The 19,346-nt window shown below is 46.7% G+C and overlaps 1 protein-coding gene across 1 annotated transcript in view; it reads left to right on the top strand.

The window, feature by feature from the left end:
- The window catches only part of usp22 (ubiquitin specific peptidase 22), a 57,620-nt gene extending 44,102 nt beyond the window's left edge, over positions 1–13,518 (top strand). Inside the window, exons 4-14 of the mRNA XM_056288820.1 lie at positions 622–735; positions 849–950; positions 2,197–2,363; positions 5,824–5,983; positions 6,653–6,758; positions 7,834–7,992; positions 9,032–9,158; positions 9,985–10,076; positions 10,554–10,616; positions 11,066–11,215; positions 11,416–13,518. Coding sequence (XP_056144795.1) covers positions 622–735; positions 849–950; positions 2,197–2,363; positions 5,824–5,983; positions 6,653–6,758; positions 7,834–7,992; positions 9,032–9,158; positions 9,985–10,076; positions 10,554–10,616; positions 11,066–11,215; positions 11,416–11,458 — 1,283 coding nt within the window. The 3' untranslated portion in view covers positions 11,459–13,518. The remainder of the gene's footprint in view (positions 1–621; positions 736–848; positions 951–2,196; positions 2,364–5,823; positions 5,984–6,652; positions 6,759–7,833; positions 7,993–9,031; positions 9,159–9,984; positions 10,077–10,553; positions 10,617–11,065; positions 11,216–11,415) is intronic.
- The last annotated feature ends 5,828 nt before the right edge of the window (positions 13,519–19,346 follow it).

Raw genomic sequence — 19,346 nt, 5'->3', positions numbered from 1 at the left:
TTTCCGACCACACACTCCGCGACCCATTCAGAACCAGACCCACCAGTTGAGCACCACTGATCTATTGCACTGTATGATTCTTAATTGCACATTAATACGCAAATCAACACAACCACAATGTAACATAATCCATTTAGCTTTTCCTCTTTAATGTGTTAGCCCTTCTCTGCTTTGTAAGGCACCCTTGTTAAATTTCACATTTACAGCGCCGGTAGCATCAAAAACAGACAAGTGTCCAGTAAGGCTAAAAATAGGTTGTCACGGCAACAGAATCCAGGTATTGTTGCTGCAGAGTTTCAGAATGGAAGGGGATGGTGGGTTAGTTAAAAGCACTGGTGGTGGCTGGGGGTTGATAGAGGTACATGCACCTATTCCATCACTACCCCCTCTTATCTCATGTAATTGTCCGATGCAAGGCAATGAGATGGAACGACAAAAAGATCCAAATCAATAGAAGGATGAGTGGGGAAAGTGCAGGGTAACAGAAGCACATGTCTTGAGGCTGGCTGCACCAATGAGGTTGGACTTTGAAATAAAACCCAAGGTGTATTGTTGTGGTGGGGGAAAAAAAATCCATTTCTAATTATTGTTCTTCTTTCCCTCTGTCCCTCCTGCTTCCAGCGATAGACTTATTATACGGTGGAATATATTGTTTTGTTTGTCAAGACTACATATATGACAAAGACATGGAGCAGATTGCCAAAGAAGAACAGAGGAAAGCCTGGAAATTGCAAGGTATAGTTTCTGCCAGAGAGAACTTAATGCACTTTATTCCACTATATCACGTTTTCAACATGGTTATCTTGATGTCCGACTGCCTTTACTTTCCTTTCTCAATGTGTCCACAGGTGTAGGGGAGAAATACACAACATGGGAGCCCACCAAGAGGGAGCTAGAATTACTACGGCACAATCCAAAGCGGAGGAAAATCACTACAAACTGCACCATAGGTGGGTAATAAACCCAGTCCACGGGTCCAAAATGGCACGGCACCCTTGTGTGCGTTGTGGGATTCTCTGCAGTTGTGTGTAAGTGCATGCGCCCGCGGTGTAAGTGAAGTCTGGGTTACTTGCTTGTTTAGGTAGGGCACTAGAGGTCAACGAGAGTGATGAACAGGAGTGGGCGGCCCTACAGCCCCTCCCACACACACACACACACACTGTGAGAGACAACACATTGTTCTCTCTCTGACAGATCCACACCACCTTTGGCATCTACGTGTCTTGTCCCTTATATTTTATTTCCTTTACTTTCCTTTCAGAATTCTGTCACTTTCTCATTGCCCCAATGTCTCTAATGTCATGTGTGTCATCTGTGTTTCTATCTTGCCTTTTCTACCAACCCGTTTTCCCTGTTCTTGCTACCCAGTCCTTGTGTGTCTAAGCAGTTTGGTTGGTACCGCTGTATGTTTTGCAGATTATGTGGGAGTACCTTATACTCATATACATCAGGAACAATCCAAGGTATTTAAGCCCTGGCTGAGATCTCGCTCCCTTGGCCTAATGGTACCAAAACTGCCCCCATTGGACAGGGACCAACACATCACTAGGCCCCACCAGTTCCCCTGACCCTTATTGGATAATTAACAGTTCTCTACTCTCAACCTCCCTGACCCTGGGGTCCATTCACAGTTTTCAGGTCTGGTCCAGGTCACATGCTTTTGCTGGCAGACCCCATGAGCAGCAGATTGCTAAAATCTAAGCCGTACAACAGTTTCAGTCTGAAAATGCCCAGGTCTTTTCGTGTATCACACTTAGCCGGGCGTATTGAGAAGTTTCTAGCGCTCCACACTGCCAACCTGGACCACATCCACGATCTACAATGTAGGCCTTCTCTTAAAATGAACACGGAGCTCTAGTAGGCTCAGCCTGCAGTATAGGCAGTGAAAGTAAAAGTCTCCGTAGTGAACGATAGCCAGAAAGCCAGACGTGTGGGTGGAGCTGCTGGCTGTTGACTCATTAGTGCTCTCTGTGGTTCTCTGTTAATTGCTGATAGGCAAGTTGGCCACAGTTAAGAGCCCCTGTCAGTCCAGGGATGGAGAGTGGTTGAATTATCAATGGGTGGTTCAAAATTGCATCTGTCCAATAGTGGCAGCAGTTTGAATCAACAGACGCTTTTGTGTTTGACCATTATAAGATGTCATTCTCTTTTGCTTACTGTGCCTTCTGTTTTTTTTGTTTCTCTCTTGCCCTTCAGGTTTACGAGGGTTAATAAACTTAGGCAATACGTGTTTCATGAACTGCATCGTCCAGGCCCTTACACACACACCGCTGCTGCGAGACTTCTTTCTCTCTGACAGACACAAGTGCGAGATGCAATCAAACTCCTGTCTAGTGTGCGAGATGTCTCAGCTCTTTCAGGAGGTAAGCTGCGTCATCTGCGTATGTGAGTCCATGTTTGTCCTGCGGGTTCTTTAAGTGCGCCACCGAAAGGCGAAGCATAAGAAGTGCAGTGTTGTGTTTGAAAATGAGCCATGGCTTCAGAGTTTTGCCCACTACGTTATATGAAATAATCTCTCCCAGTGTAACCCGCTGCAGAAAGCTGAGTCACTCTTTCGACTAGGCTGTGGAGGGAGCGAGAGAGGAGGAGAGGGGCTCCCTCCCGGTCTGGAAAACAAAAATGAATAGAGCTTCCCGTAGATGAACAAGCTGCCGAGTGCAGTTATTCAACTTTAAATAAACTATGCTGATGAAATAAGGGGGAAATTTTTTCATTTACAATGGCGGCGTTGTAAAATGCCAGTGTAGAACTGCAAAACTGTGGCCAGTTTGATCTCAGCCACTTAATCCAAAAGGCTCCTGTGTGTGTGTATCTTGTGGGAGAGAAAAGGATAATCTTTAAACACTTTCCTTCTGTGTGCTCTTCCTCAGTAAAGCATTTTGGATGTGATAAACTCATTGCTCTCGATTGTTATGTAATGGCTGCCGAGGTGCCTATCTGTTCCCACACTTGCCTCGCTTTCTCGCTCGCACCTTTCCATTTCCTGGCGTGCGTGGGTGTTTGCGCGTGCACACCAACGTGCACTGTAATGGGTTGAGTCAGCGACAGTAGCCGAGGCTCTCAATGACCATTCACCTACGCCCACTGCATCTGAGTTGGCTAAACAAACATATAACATGAAGGTGATAATCATTCACCTCGATCACAAAAGAGGCAGTCATTTATCAAGAAATCAACAGTTGCTAAGGCAAGAGATCGCTAAGGCAACAGATAGATGAGATGGTAATTCATGGACCATTGTAAGGATGCACAATAATGAGGGGGTTTTTTTTGCAGTTATTTGATAACCAATAATTTCTTCTTTCTTTTTTTCTTTTTTTTTTTTGGGATTCCCCCCCCCTCCTTTTTCTACCCAATTGTTACCCGTCCATTACCTCACTCTTCCGAGCTGTCTCGGTCGCTGCTCCACCCCCTCTGCCGATCTGGGGAGGGCTGCAGACTACCTACCACATGCCTCCTCCGATACATGAGCAGTCGCCAGCCGCTTCTTTTCACCTGATAGTGAAGAGTTTCACCAGGGGGACGTAGCGCGTGGGAGGGTCACGCTATTCCCCCTGCCCCCGCCCCCCCCGAACAGACACCCCCAACCGACCAGAGAAGGCGCTAGTGCAGCGACCAGGACACATACCCACATCCGGCTTCCCACCCGCAGACACGGCCAATTGTGTCTGTAGGGACGCCTGACCAAGCCAGAGGTAACGCGGGGATTCGATCCGGCGATCCCTGTGTTAGTAGGCAACAGCATAGACCGCCACGACACCCGATAACCGATCATTTCTATGGTCATTTTAGCTGATACTGATGTTTTTTGTTTCATTGCAGTACGACCATGTGAACACTGCTATATTTGGTTGGTGCCTGTCCCAGTGCAGTACTAAACACTACACCTAATCTACCGTTTATTTTGGCATAACATTTTCAAACTGCTTGCTCTAGCAGGTAAAATGCCGATGACCACACTGTTGCCTCAAGTGAAAACATTTTTTTTTTTTGTAAATATCAAAAGTGGGAAATCAGGGGCATCCGGGTAGCGTAGCGGTCGATTCCGTTGCCTACCAACACAGGGATCTTCGGTTCGAAACCCCGTGTTACCCTCCGGCTTGGTCGGGTGTCTCTTGGCCGTGTCTGCGGGAGGGAAGCCGGATGTTGGTTATGTGTCCTGGTCGCTGCACTAGCGCCTCCTCTGGTCGGTCGGGGCGCCTGTTCGGGGGGGGGGGGGATAGCGTGATCCTCCCACACGCTACGTCCGTCTGGTGAAAGTCCTCACTGTCAGGTGAAAAGAAGCAGCTGGCGACTCCACATATATCGGAGGAGGCTTGTGGTAGTCTGCAGCCCTCCCCAGATCGGGAGAGGAGGTGGAGCAGCAACCGGGACAGCTCGAAAGAGTGGGGTAATTGGCCAGGTACAATTGGGGAGAAAAAAAAAAGGGGGGGGGGCAATAAAAAAATAAAAAAAGGTGGGAAATCTGCTCCATTTCAGCATCACAAAGCTGTAGTGCAACTTGTCTTTCTATCAGCACCTGTCATTCATGATATATAATTATGAGTTAAGTATATCGGCGCATTATGTGATTTTCAGATTTGTCCCAATACCAGTAAAACCATTTTTAAGCAAATATTGGTTGATTCCGATAAGCTGACCTATGTATTGTGCACCCCTAGATCATAGTGAAAGAATTCAATTCCTTTGTGTACATGGCTTGGATGAAAGTCTCACTAATATTACCAAGTCTCTCTACTTCTGCACTTCTTCTTGCCGTCCATGCGCTTCACTATTTGCGTGTTATTCCTGTCCACCGCCTTCTTTTCGAACCCACTCACACATCAGCAAAATAAGCTCTCTTCACACTTGATGCTTACACACACACACACACACACACACATGCGCGCGCACAAATATTCATAACTTAAAAATCTGCGGAGGTGAGAGTTGTGTCCCGCTTTGATCGACCTCCTCATCTTCCCCCTTTCCCCCTCTTCTCACACGTTTTTTTGTGTTAACAGCCTGCCTCAAACCACTGCAGAGGGCCCAAAAGTCTGTGAGACTCAAAAATAGACGTCACTGTGGCACATTTTCCATCGCACAGCTCAATCAGACTTCACAGAAAATTGTGGAGATTTAAACACTGCACATGCCTGTGTGTGTGTGTGTGTGAGTGTGTGTGTGTGAGAGAGAGAGAGAGAAGAAAGACTGTGCATGGGTGTGTACTTGTATGAGTCTGTGCCCAAGCTGCTGGAGAGTGCTCGCTGGCATTAATGGTCTGTGGCTGGTATGGTGTTGTAGCGTTAGCGCCCCACCAGCCCTTCCGCTCCGCTCAGCTCTTCCGCTTCCCGCTCGCCGCATCCTCCTGACCCTGACCTGGCCTGTCACTCAGGCCAATTTCCATGGCAACCCGAAGACCCAGCCGTGCTTACAGATGGCTGTTCTTCCTCTGGTCTTTTTTTCTACTCCACTTTTCTCTTCATCTCGCACCTTCTCTCTCCCTCTCTCCCTCTCTGGATGTGTTGCTGTTAGTGTAAGCGACATGAGGAGAAGTGTGGCAGAATCCATTCATGTGACAAGGCGTGGGCAGAAGAGAGAGAGGAGTCATATAATAAACATGAGCGGTTATTTCTGGTTCTGCCTCAAAAGATCCATGTTAAGATTTAGTGTGGTGTTGTGGAAGGGGGGGGAGTGTGGGGGAAGCAAATGTTCCAGTCCTCATGCTGACAGACCAAAGATGAAATGGACTGGACTCGATCACCTGGGGGAACAAATGGGCTAACCATTCCTGCCCTTCCATCTGCCTCCTCCTCCTCTCCATCTCCCTCCCTTGCCCTGCAGTTCTACTCCGGCCACCGTTCACCCCACATTCCCTTCCGGCTATTGCACCTGGTGTGGACCCACGCACGCCACCTAGCAGGCTACGAGCAGCAAGACGCCCATGAGTTCCTCATTGCAGCGCTGGACGTGCTGCACCGGCACTGCAAAGGCGACACCACCCGTACGTACCACCACCTCTCATCCCCTCACCCAGTCAAAGTACCATTCTTCTACACTGGAAGGGCGTGGATAAATGCCAAGAGGCTTCTTATAAATACATGTTCTGTTATTTTCACATTCTTGTTTGAGGTTAGATTGTTGTTTTCACATGAAGGTCACGTGTGCTGAATCCTTTTCATCAAGCCAGCTATAGAATTGGAAACCCCTGAGGTTTTCACTGATGGTAGACCACTGAGAGCAGTTTTTAGCTCGGAGATGGAGAGGTGTGACTGAGTCTGAGTCACTGGCACCAATTCGGTATATGGAGCTACGCCTTTTACCTAATCCACGTTTCATAGCACCTTACTTCACTGAAGGGAACATACTGAAGGAGACTGACAATTGCATGAACCAAGGGGATAGCAAGCAAGCAGTGTGGGGAATGTCAATAGGCCCTGCTGCAGCACAGTGACAGGCTGACTCACCCACAGACCATGTAGTAAGACTTGGACTGATTGGCTGGGAGGGATCGAGGGAATTTAGAGGTGCTAGACAGGCACTGCTGCAGGGGAAATGGAAAGCGAGGGAGAGTCCTTCAGGGGTACCAGAGAGGTTGTCCGTTTAATCTGTGTTTGTTTCTGAGCATGCGGTTGTGCATTCATTTGTCTCCCTTTTGCTCTCTGCTTCCTAGGAGACGACAACGGGAAAAAGGCCAATAATCCAAACCACTGTAACTGTATCATTGACCAAATCTTCACTGGGGGCCTACAATCAGATGTTACCTGTCAAGTATGCCAGTAAGACCTTGTTTTTGTTTTGTGCACTTATGCGTTTGCCTGTTTGTGTTTTGGAAACAAAGAGTGCAATGCAAGAGACACAAGTGGCTTATATAACGGCCCATATATGATGTTTGCTGCCCAGTGAGCTCAACGATGATCACAGCGCTTCCTCTGCCCTAGTTCTCTTACCCCCTCCCCCACTAAACCCAGTCATCCATCAGTCAACTTCACCTACCTGCCTGTCCCTGCTTTCCTCCACTGCCATTCTCACCTCTTGTCGCTCTTGGTGCCCAGTCACTATACCGTGGTGTGGGCCTACTGTTGTAGATGACACCTTCCTCACACTGCTGGTGAGCCACTGGCTGTGTCTTCTTCTCTCTCTCCATTGCTCTTATTTAAAGGCCTTGTCTGTGTGGAACTGCTGGGAGGGGGTGGAGATTTGTCTAGACAGCTACATGACCAAAACGCCTCCTGCCTGCCCCCTATAGCTGTCTTGTTACATTGACACTAGAACACTGCACTGAGCTGCAAAGCACCTCGCCCAGGCTACCATGCAAGCAAAGTCTGACTTGGTGCTACCTGGCTCCATAATGTACGCAGAAAGATCACAGGCCTATCTAATAGTGATAAGATGGTTTGAAAGAACCCTCCCCCACTGGCTTGAGTAGCCACCTGCTGGTACCATTGGCAACTACAGCATCGTGACTCATCTAATCAAGGCTGACAATGCATGAGCCACTTGTGTATGAGTGTGTGTGTGTGCCTGAGAGTGCAGCATTGCAATTCCTTATGTAAAGCCAATTGTCTGATGTAGCACCCCTTTGAAATGCAAATGTTTCTGGAAGAACGGAGTGTATATTAAGCAAACACAACCACTTTCCCTCACCGGGCTTAAACCTAAACATGATCGGAATCTAGAGTCTGCACGAATTTTAAGCTCATGTGATACCACCTTTGACACTTTCTTTTCCTCAGGCCTGTTAATACATTACATACAAAACATACTCATACATACAACACATACAGACACACGCCCAAGCACACCACCTTTTTAACCATATGAATGCACTCCCTTACTCTCCCTTTTCTTTAGCGGTGTTTCCACGACAATAGACCCTTTCTGGGATATTAGTTTGGACCTTCCCGGTTCGTCCACACCTTTCTGGCCCCTCAGCCCCGGAGGTGACGGAAGCACGGTCAATGGAGAGAGCCACCTGTCAGGGTCCACCACACTCACAGACTGCCTACGCAGGTATGGCTTGAACTTCAGCAGCCTCCACCCAAATTGCCTCTCTTTCTGTCAAAATTATTTTCCACCATTTTAAACCATGTGTTCTATTATGGCACACTGAATCATGCCATGGTCCTGTATCGATAGTTATTGAACTCTGACAGTTAAAAGGAATCAGCCTGGCCAGTGTTGTACTATTAGCTGCTGGTGGTGTAATATTTGGATGAAACAGCCAGTATCATCTTCACCTCTTGCTGTCAGATTTTTTTTTCAGTTTCCTTTATCCTTATTTCCAGCTATCCAACTTAACCAGTGTCAAACTAATGAACTTCCTCCAGTTAAAATAATTTTTTCCTTCCCTCCACCCTTTACAAAGAGGTCTCACATGCTGTTATCCCTGGGTCTCGTATCCCACCAAGTCATCCTACCTAGCTACCATTCAGAACAGGTGTGACCTCTCATGCCTTTTTCTCTGCCTCTTTGTGTTTGCAACATTTTTTCCTCTTCCTTATTTCAACCCCCATCCATCTTACCCCTTTTTCCTTAATGCCCTCTCTTTACCCCTTACCTATCTCTCAACCTCTCTCTCCCTGTCCCCTAGCTCTCTCTCCTCCCTACTTTTTACTGCAGCCCCTCGCACACCCCTAGCTGCTGCAGCAAGTCTCTTAAACGTACAGTACAGGACTGATGGTACTGTTGCCGTGGTGATGGAGGGGCTGGCATTACCAGCAAGGTTGTTGCTTGGGTAGACTGACTGACAGACGGACAGATTGCACCAGCACTCAGCAGGCAAACCTATACTGAGACGAGTCACACCGACTTAAACTTAGTTTTTTTAATATCTTCCTGTCAAACATCCTACGCTAGGCGGAGGTGGCTGAGTGCAAAAGACATGCCATGGGCCTGGTGCAACGCTGTCAAAGACGGGCCTCTTGAAATGTGCACTCCCTCCCGAAACCTTTGAAATGTTACAGCACATATTTTCTCTTCTCTTCTCTCCTCTATTGCACTCATTTTTTCCTCGCCCCCCCCCCCCTCCATTCCACCCCTCACTCTGCAGGTTTACACGGCCTGAGCATCTAGGAAGCAGTGCCAAAATCAAATGCGGTGGTTGCCATAGTTACCAAGAGTCCACCAAACAGCTGACAATGAAGAAGCTTCCCATTGTAGCGTGTTTCCATCTCAAAGTGAGTCAGCCTGTAACAACATGCCACCGATCCCCACTAGTTACGTTATCTGTCAGTGGGTGATTGTTTGATTTGATGGATTTGTACATCTTATATTGGCATGTATTTCAATTGCTATGTGCAAGCTAAAGGACGGGAAATAAAATATGAATATTTTAGATGCCAAATCCTCTGGTTATGAATTGCGATAACAAAAATTTGAGGTACAAGATCATGTGTGATGAATTGTGCAGCCCTCCATATTCCATTCAAATTTGATGTAATGTACAAGTCCTCTGGTGTTTAGGTGGTTTCGGTGTAGGTGTGTCCATAATGTGCTGGTGGTGCAGTGCCCATTCTATATTGTGGCCCTTTCTCTCACATTCCCAGGAGTACTAGAGATGGAATTTTAATGACCTATGCACTCTTCCACCAATCATGTTTTATTTATCATACAGTATTGGAAGCCTATAATCTATTTATGATATTCATGGGAACATGCTGCAAGTGGATTGTCTTGAGATTGAATTGTGCCTGTTTGCATCTTGTGTCTGTCGTAATGTGTGACTTACCACCAGGGTCAACAAGAGGTATCTCTGGCTCGCTCTATTAAAATTACATTTGTGTGTAATAAGAAGAAGACCAATGTGTCTAAATATGTTTCTCCCTCCTATTCCCATCCCCCACTTTTCTCTCTCTCTCTCTCTCTCTCTCTCTCTCTCTCTCTCTCTCTCTCTCTCTCTCTCTCTCTCTCTCTCTCTCCCTCTCCATTTTGCTGATCTTCCCTCTCTGGCTCTGGCTTTCCCCTCCTTCCCCCTCTCACCGTCCCACTCCTGGCCATGACCAGCGGTTTGAGCACTCAGCCAAATTGCGGAGAAAGATCACTACATATGTGTCCTTTCCTCTAGAGCTGGACATGACGCCCTTCATGGCCTCCAGGTAAAGCCCCTGCTCCCAAAGCATTTAGCAGGCTTATACCCCACAGCCCCTCAGCCTCTGTACAGAGAGATAAACAATCTAAGATGACCAACATACATCCAGAGAGAAAAAATACTTTTCCCCCAATCAGTGTTTCCGGTATCGTAGTCTGCAATGCATGTATATAAGCGCATTCTCTCATGAATAGAGTATCATGTATACACACACATGGCTCCAAATACACCCTACATATTCCAGTCTCTACGAAGCATGCAACAGCAGTGCTGCCCCACCCCTGATTGGTGCACCCATTCAGCTAGTTCAGAGAGGCACCTCAATGGGTATATGGGCAGGGAGGCGTTCTGAGCTCATAGATTGGACACTGATGCCATCTAGTGGATTTGTTTTACGCTAACATCTTTATTGAGGCATTTAAGATAAATACTAGTATGTTTTTGATATCCTTTTTTTTTTTTACTGTTTTTCTCTCCCCCACAGTAAAGAGAGCAGAATGAACGGGCAGTATCAACAAACTGTAGATGTATTAAACAATGACAATAAGTAAGTACCTTGGATACTATGTTGCAGTAAAAGATATTTGAACTGGTCATGTTTAATCTTCATTAATTGCATGGTAGCAATTCTCTTTGACATCCCAGTGGTGATGTGGGCAGCTTGATTAATTCTTTATTGTCTCCGTTCTAGCACAGTAGCATATGCTAATGACCTGAAGCATCCCGCTGCTGCTTCTCCAAATCAAATCCATTTAAAGTCTATTATAAATGGTTTAATTTTTATCATCCATGGCAGTAACAATAACGTTGGTTTTCCAGCGCATATACCATGAATTTACTACCCAGTAACACTGATGGTTTTCCTTTCGTAACATGCCCATAGATATGTCCTTGAAGTATTGAAGCACTAGCAGAGCTTGCCTCTGGCATGCCCACTAGCCTTTTATATTATACAGATGTACCACTTACTCCCCTTTTTGCTTACTTTGCTGTCAGGTATTCCTTGTTTGCAGTGGTGAACCACCAAGGCACGCTAGAAAGTGGCCACTACACCAGCTTCATCCGCCAACACAAGGACCAGTGGTTCAAATGTGACGACGCCATCATCACCAAGGCCAGCATCAAGGACGTGCTGGATAGTGAAGGGTAAGGAAGCAAGCGAAACACTAGTCATCATCAGAGAGGATTGGTAGTGAACACTATAATAATAATTTCATTTTTAGCACTTTTCTAAAACAGTGTTACGAAGTGCATCACAAAAAAATACAAAACAGACAAGGCAAAAATAAGAGTAAGACCAACAGATGATGCAAATGTTTCCTCTGTTTGTTTGTTCTCTCTTCAAGGTATCTCTTGTTCTACCACAAACAGTTCCTTGAGTACGAGTAGCCTTACCTAGCGACCACTGACCATGGAGAAGTACTGCTCTTTATGAGAGAATCCCAGGTGACTGGGGGGGACAGAGGACAAAACATGAACACACACAAACCTACCTGAAACTCTGACTACCAGTTTGCTCCTTCCACCTGGGAGGTAGTTGACAAAAAAATAAAAAAATAAAATAAAAAAATAACTTTCAATCATGCAACCTTTCAAAAAAGAAAAAGAAAGAAAGCGCACTGAGCTACTTCTTGGCATCTACTTGGCGAAACTGAATGGCGAAAGAGGAGGGATTGAGGAGGGAGAGTTGGGCGTTATCAGTTTCAGGATTAAGGAGAGGGGAAAGAGGCCATGCACTTCCATCTTACTCCCTCCCCCCTTCTGCTGCGGGGGCAGAGCTTGAGTGTCAGTCATGTGGATTGGGCCCATCTGGATTCTTATAACAGTGTTGTATTCTAATTTACTTTCTCCCCTCCCATTTCTCTCCCATGGTGCTCTTGTTTTCAACTGACCAAGCGTTTAACTTAGTCATGATGGAAGATGGACTGTATGTTGTTATATGCATATGGAACTGAATGCAAAAAAAAGAAAAAAAAGAAAAAAATTAAACTACACAAAATCCAAGGTATTATTGACTTTGCAAGAACATTTTTAAAGGTATGGTATTGATTCTTATCGTTTGTGAATTTAGTTATGAAAAACTGTATGAATCTAGTATACATCTATTTTTTAAGAGGAAAAAAAAAAACATGGGGAGGACTTGGAGGACACGCTATCTATGCCAGTTGTTGGGGAAGCGCAGCCATGGAAACTGAACACACTTGGACCTGAGCGTGCCCATGTTCCATCACTTTGTTTTATTGTTTTGTTTTTAAGTCTGGCTGAGGGCAGGGATTATATATTTTTTTAGCGACTCATTCGATTTTGAGTTTTGTTTACTGTTCCTTTCAGTGTCCATGTTCTCTTTTTTTTTTTTTTTTTTTAATGTTGCAGTGCAGTCATGTCCCTTGTGTCCTGGTACTGAAAAAAAAAATGTTTTGGGGTGTATGCTTCTTTCAGTCTTGTGGAGTCGTTGGTATAATGATGATGACGATGATGATGAAATCGGCTCAGTGATGTCTGTTAATAAATTGTATGTTTGAATATGAGCTGTAGGTTTCGTTGGGCATTCTGGAAAAAGACACGTCGAGCGCGTTAACCCTCCGATAAGGTCCTGGATGTCCGAGGACGCCACAGTGCTTCCTCATCGGAACATTTTGAACGCTCTGCGCAACCCGAAGCCCGCGTAACACCACTGCATGCGAAGGGGCGATATATTAGACCAAGCACTGAGTAATGCCCTGAGGTCTGCAGCCCATCTTCTGTGTCTGAAAGATTTTTCCCATTAATCATAAACTTTGTACTGTAATTGGGGATGGAGGTGAGGTATTTTAGACGGTAAAACAAATTTCACGTACATGGGCACTATTGCGGCCACAGCCCGGCTCTGAATCCATCAGTGTTATCTTCTCCATGGCAACCGTGTGGCTGGTGGAGACTAGTTCGGCTCGTGGTGTCTTGCCTCTGCAGTGCAGTAAACCATATGCTCTATTCAATCAGTATGCTGTCTCTCAAGTCTGACTTAAGGTGATATACATACACACCAGGGTGTCGTGGTCTATGTTTGAATGTCACTAATTGTGTATGTCTAAAAATGAAAAATGCGATGGGGAAAAAAAAAATCTCTTCACTCATGTATAAGATGAAGGGGCCTGACCTGTCACAAAATGCCACATTAATACCACAACACCTGGTTGTTTAGCTGCTCTGTAATCAAAAAAAAAAAAGAAGAACAAGAAAAAAAAATCAAAGATGCATATCCTCTGGTCTGCTGCAGAACCCCTTGAACCCTGAGCCAGATGGGACTAGTTGGGGTCGGAACAGTAAAATCACAAACTTGTGAAATGGTCGCACCAACGCTTCGATGTTATAATGGAGCAGATAAAGGCCACCCAAGGACATTCAGGGACGCAGCTGAAACGAAAAGGAAGAGGAGAGCTTCATTGTCCGTTTCAGTGATTAAACTCAGAACAAAACTGGAATGTGTTTGCTGTCTTTTCTTTTTTTCTTCTTTTGTTTGTTTTGTTTTGTTTTGCCGCTATCTAGTTCACATCAGCTCTTGTCTTTCACACATGATCTCCCCGAGCGTTAAGGTTGTCTGCTTGGGGGCATGGAAAAGAACAGGCACAATCACAAGTGTGTAGGTGTTATTTCCAGTGAGTGTGCATCCCCCCCCCCCTATTCTCCGGTGACCTCCACGGTGGCGATAATGACGGGGACGTCTCTACCTGGGGGCGGTTGGAAGAAAAAAAAAGAAGCCACGCCGGGTTGAATATCTGGATTCTAGCACCATCGTGTGGTCAGACGAGGAAGTACAGGCCTGCAGGGGGCAGCACCTACACCGCTGTTATCCGGACGCGCTCTCGGTTCACGGAAGTAAAGGTGTTCATTTTTGCGTCAAGATGGAGGGATGTGACGTATTATAAAACAAAAAAAGGGGTTTTTGAGACATCCAGAAAAAAAGATTACGCGTTTCTAAATTGATTCGTAACTGGGAGCTCGTGATGACTCCGACGAAATTCCTTACAGGTTGCGTCCGCGGTCCGAAGATGCAAAGAGGATGTCCTGTAACTGGAAGCCCCGCCCCCAACCATGAAGCACAAACCTTGAGATGGCAAACCAACATAAATTGATATCTAACTTGTTAAATACAGAGCAAGTCAGTTCCCACGTGTCAAAATGCGAAACAGGAAGTCTCTCTTTAAACGATGGTGTCGTCATTGTACAACTAGAACAGTGGTACATGAACTGCACTTCCGGACCCTGTCTGCAAAGTACTGTAGCGAATTCGGGGGACAACGCAGCCACAGTAAGTGCCGCGGCCGGGACGCGAACCCGTGTCGCCCGTACCGCAGGAGGCGTCGCTAACCGCTCGACTAAAGGGTCAAACCCGCCACCTAGCGGCCAGCGTGTCTTCTTATCCATGCACGTTACACTACTTCAACACCTGTCTCGTCCTGCTAAACACTCTTATCAAGGATGTGACCTCTAAACAGGCTAGCTCGCTATAATGGGGGGGGGCTGGAAGAACACACGAGAGTGCTGTACATTTTAATGATCAAGCAACAGTATTTTTTTTTTTAAAGAAATGGCAACACTGTGTCAATACAGATGAGAAAGGAGGTTTACATTTACAAAAGCCGGTACAGTAACACACACACACAGCCCTCGGGTAGGTCAAATACATAATTTCAGATACATAAAATACTGACATGACACGAGGAAACCCCAAGAATCGGTTCGGCAGTCCTTAATATGCCAATTAAGAGTGATCACTTTTTATGACCCCCCCCCCCCAAAAAAGTGTTATAATTGGGGTTGAGGACTTTAGCACAACTTCACACCAATTACACAGTAACCGGATGTTGATCTTTCAACTGTGTGACCTGTGTTTATTAACAGCGGGTCGTGTCTGTAGGGTCTGCTACCATGAGGTCCATAAACATGAGAGTTAAAGCTACAGTCCTGAAGATTTACATGCTCGTGACTTTCCGTCGCTGCTGTATGACGTACTCTGTGAATATCCAAAACGTGGGCACTTTTGTAGGCAAGCAAAGAGTTGCTCCGGAAAAAAACGAGTTGCTTCATGTTGCTTTACATGTTTACCATAGCAGATGAATGTGCAAGGATGAGGCAGGTGGTAGCCATTTTGAAGAAGCAACGTCCCCCCCCTTTTTTTTTCTCCCCAGTTGCATCCGGCCAACTACCCCACTCTTACAAGCCGTCCCGGACGCTGCTCCACCCCCCCCCCTGCCGATCCGGGGAGGGCTGCAGACTACCACATGCCTCCTCCAATACATGTGGAGTCGCCAGCCGCTTCTTTTCACCTGACAGTGAGGAGTTTCACCAGGGGGACGTAGCGCGTGGGAGGGTCACGCTATTCCCCCCAGTCCCCCCCCCCCCGAACAGGCACCCCGACCGACCAGAGGAGGCGCTTGTGCAGCGACTGGGCCACATACCCACATCCGGCTCCTCACCCACAGATACAGCCAATTGTGTCTGTAGGGATCCCCGACCGAGCTTGAGGTAACACGGGGATTCGAACCGGCGATCCCCCTATTGGTAGGCAACGGAATAGACCGCCCGGGCGCCCCTCCAGAAGCAAAGTTGTTGTGTGTACCACAACATCGATAACTAAAACTCAACCACAGGGAGGTGCTGACACGATGGTTTCACTTTGAAAGGATTTTGAGTGGCCGACACCAGCGCAGTCAGCAGTATCGGCATAAGTCACAGCAAAAAAAACAAAACAACACTTATATATCCAAGACTGTCTCGAGGTTAGCTGTGGCCTTCACTCTGCTTACACGTTAACACCAGCATACACGTATGTAAACATCGGACGGAGGGTAAACGGGGTGCTTGACTCCACAGCTCAGTGGGTGGTGGTTTTAGCATGTGCCCTAACCCTGCCTCTTCAAAGGTCTACGTGGTGCCTGCGTTCATAATTCATTTCCGCAGATTTTTTCCATCCATTTTGTTTGGTGCTAATGATCGTCTCCTGGGGGGGGGGGTTAAATCCCCGGATCAATGTTGTTGTGGAAATGTGGGCAATTGGAGGCGAGTGCTGTGTAATAAGATGTTAATGCCCGGGCAGTACTGGCTATACACAGCACCGACTAGAGAGCTCGGATAAGGAATTGCTCTGGTCACGCCTGAGTGCACAGAACATGGGATCACTCCCAGCGTGCTCGGAATTCAAATTTCACGCGGAATCAGTCCACGGATGGATTATGGTCAGTGCCTAATTCGTCATGCATGAGGTCCCAGAACACCAAGGGGGGTGGGTGGGGGGTGATCCAACAGGTTGACTGTGAAGAGGGGGGGGGGGAATCCTGGAAAGCGTTATTTTACAGTGTTATTGTGAGGCGTGACGATTGAAATGCCATGATTTTTCATTGTGCACCTGCGCCGTAGCCTTCAAAAAAAAAAACAACGACGCACCACAAATACCCAGAGGCCTGGAACGAGGAAATTCACAACGCAGCAGCAGCAAACACCCATTACCCTGAGTGGCCCACCAAACCGTTTATGAGCATATGCAATTATCTCTCGGTCATCACAGCACAGGCGTTGAATGTCAGCTGCAGTAAATTCACTCTTGACACACAAAGGTTTACAAGGGTGTGTTATGGTGATTGTGTTGTGAGTACCACACTGGCTGTGTCAATAGGTTAATGACCTGTCCTCATAAAGACACAGGTCAAAAATAAGCAATTCAAGTTTGCCTTCCACGACAGACTGTGAGCGCCACACAGCTTGCCGGGAAGCAAGTGGTCGAAACTGAGCGGTGGCAGATCTCCGCAACGGTTGTGTGTACGTGAACAACGAGACAGGGCGCGTCTGATAGAGGCCTCGGTTGGGTTGGGTTGTTTTGTAGTGTATGGCTAACTTTGCTAGAGGCAGGGTTGCTAGAGGATCACACATACACACACACACACACAAAGATGTAGCCTGGGGGTCATGGCTGGGTTGGTAGCGTGTTGAAAAAGCTCGTCACAAGCTTTGGTGTACCGCCGAACAAAAGCTCTGACAAACTTCAAGCGTTGGCAACAGAAATCCAGATGTGGCGAGCTGATGATTTGTGAGCAGATGAAGGAAAACGGGTGACGACGCTGATCACCAGAAGGAACACATGAGCCCCGAGGGGCCCTCGTGTTCTAGCCCTTCCCAAATTCTCATCTCCTCTGAAGCCTCCCCCGACTGTGGGGGATAGAGTGGGAGCTTGTGTGTTTCACCGGGTCACCTTTGACCTCTGTAACACGGCCCTGCCCTCAGGAGGAAGAAGGAAGAAGAAAAAAACAAAACAGGAGATTAGCTAATCGTGTGTCAGACGTAATATTGCACAACCTAGGTTTATGTACTCGGGTAACACAATCATAATGGTGAGCCGACTGAAGGGGGCAGCACTTGGCATGTTGACATGTCCACGTCACAGCAGCTGTAGTTTTCTGCAACACTGACAGCCCTTTTCGACCAAAGTGGCTCTGGTTCAGGCACCGGTTCCGTTCGGGATCCGTGTTGTGTGGCGAACGGGCCCGTGTTTCGACCGGTTTTTAGCGGAACCGTTGTACGTCATCAAAGGGGGACTCTGTGCGTTGCACACCGGAAGTAAACATTAGCTACATCCCATTGAACCCACTAGCTAGCAATAATATGGCATCGCGTTATGACGTCGTACAGCTCCACCTTTGGACAACTCTTTTATCGTCTCGGTAGTCCTTCTTAAGTTTTTTTTTTTAACTTGTTGATCATTTGTTCTTGCGTTCGAGTGAACCCATTCTTGGCCATCTCTTCTTCTAATTCGCCATACAGCTTCCTCTTTCTCATGCTACTCTCTAGTTTCTCCTGACACTCGGGAGATGCCCAGGTAACAACCAAACACTGAGCTTCCTCAGCTGACCACTGCGCACCCTTCTTATCTGCCGATTTCGCCATTTTCTACCGTTAGGCTATCTGCTCTCTTCTTCTCTTCTTCATTATCTACCGTTAGGATGCCTCCTCTCTTCTCTTCTTCATTTTCTACCGTTAGGATAGCTCCTCTCTTCTTCTCTTCTTCATTATCTACCGTTAGGATAGCTCCTCTCTTCTTCTCTTCTTCATTATCTACCGTTGGGCTATCGCCTTTCTTCTTCTCTTCTTTATCTACCGTTAGGATAGCTCCTCTCTTCTTCTCTTCCTTATCTACCGTTAGGCTATCGCCTCTCTTCTTCTCTTCTTCATTATCTACCGTTAGGCTATCGCCTTTCTTCTTCTCTTCTTCATTATCTACCGTTAGAATATCGTCTCTCTTCTTCGCTTCTTCATGATCTACCGTTAGGCTATCTCCTCTCTTCTTCTCTTCTTCATTATCTACCGTTAGGCTAGTATTTCCTCTCTTCTCTTCTTCATTATCTACCGTTAGGCTAGTATTTCCTCTCTTCTCTTCTTCATTATCTACCGTTAGGCTATCGCCTCTCTTCTTCTTCCTCTGGAATGTTACGCGCCCATTGATGTCGTCACGGTTCGCGCTGAAAAACCAGCTTTTTTTTTTGTGCCGGTTCGGAACTAACTTTTCGGGTTCGCTGCCAATTTATTTTTGGTCGAAATGCTCTGAACCGGCACCGAACCCGTTCCCTGTTGGTGGAAAAGGGCTATGATGGATATTGACATTGCAAAATGACAGTACTGCATGATTTACACGTCTGGGGCAAGCATTATTATACAGCACGACATCATATTACGCTATATACACGTACACATGTGATCTCTACAGTCTAGCAGCAGTAGGTTAGTGGCCGACCTGGTCAACGTCCCAGGCCAATGCAACAGCAGTAATGTGGGTTGTACACGTGTGTCTGACGAACGGGAGGAAAATGTGGCCCCGAATATTACACTTTAAAGCGTCGTCCCCCAGCGCATGCTCTTCATATATATATATATATATATATATATATACGGTATCATATAAAATTCAACAGCCGTATTATAAAACACCCCGATTCATCGGTTTGACAGTCATGACACCATCGGATGCTGAGGAAGTCCTCGCCCGCCTACAACGTCACTTTTAAAGGTCCAGAATGGCCGAGCCATATTTTAAACAGCGGAAGCGGAATATCACCGTCAGCAAGCCTCACGGGTTTCTTCTTCGTTATCGTGCCCTCGGTGAAAACTGGCTCACCTTTTACACCAGCTGTAGACAATCCAACCAGTGACTGACTCAAAGGCTGTCAGACTTCACCACCGGTTAACCCCCCCCTCTCCCCCCGCCTCTCAGTGAGGCTGAAAGAAGTCCGCGGAAAGGATAACGCTGCAC

This window comes from Lampris incognitus, chromosome 10, assembly GCF_029633865.1.
Source record: "Lampris incognitus isolate fLamInc1 chromosome 10, fLamInc1.hap2, whole genome shotgun sequence".
NCBI classification, from domain to species: Eukaryota; Metazoa; Chordata; class Actinopteri; order Lampriformes; family Lampridae; genus Lampris; species Lampris incognitus.
The sequence above is the reverse complement of the archived record's forward strand: the minus strand, read 5'-3'. Positions and strand labels throughout refer to the sequence as shown.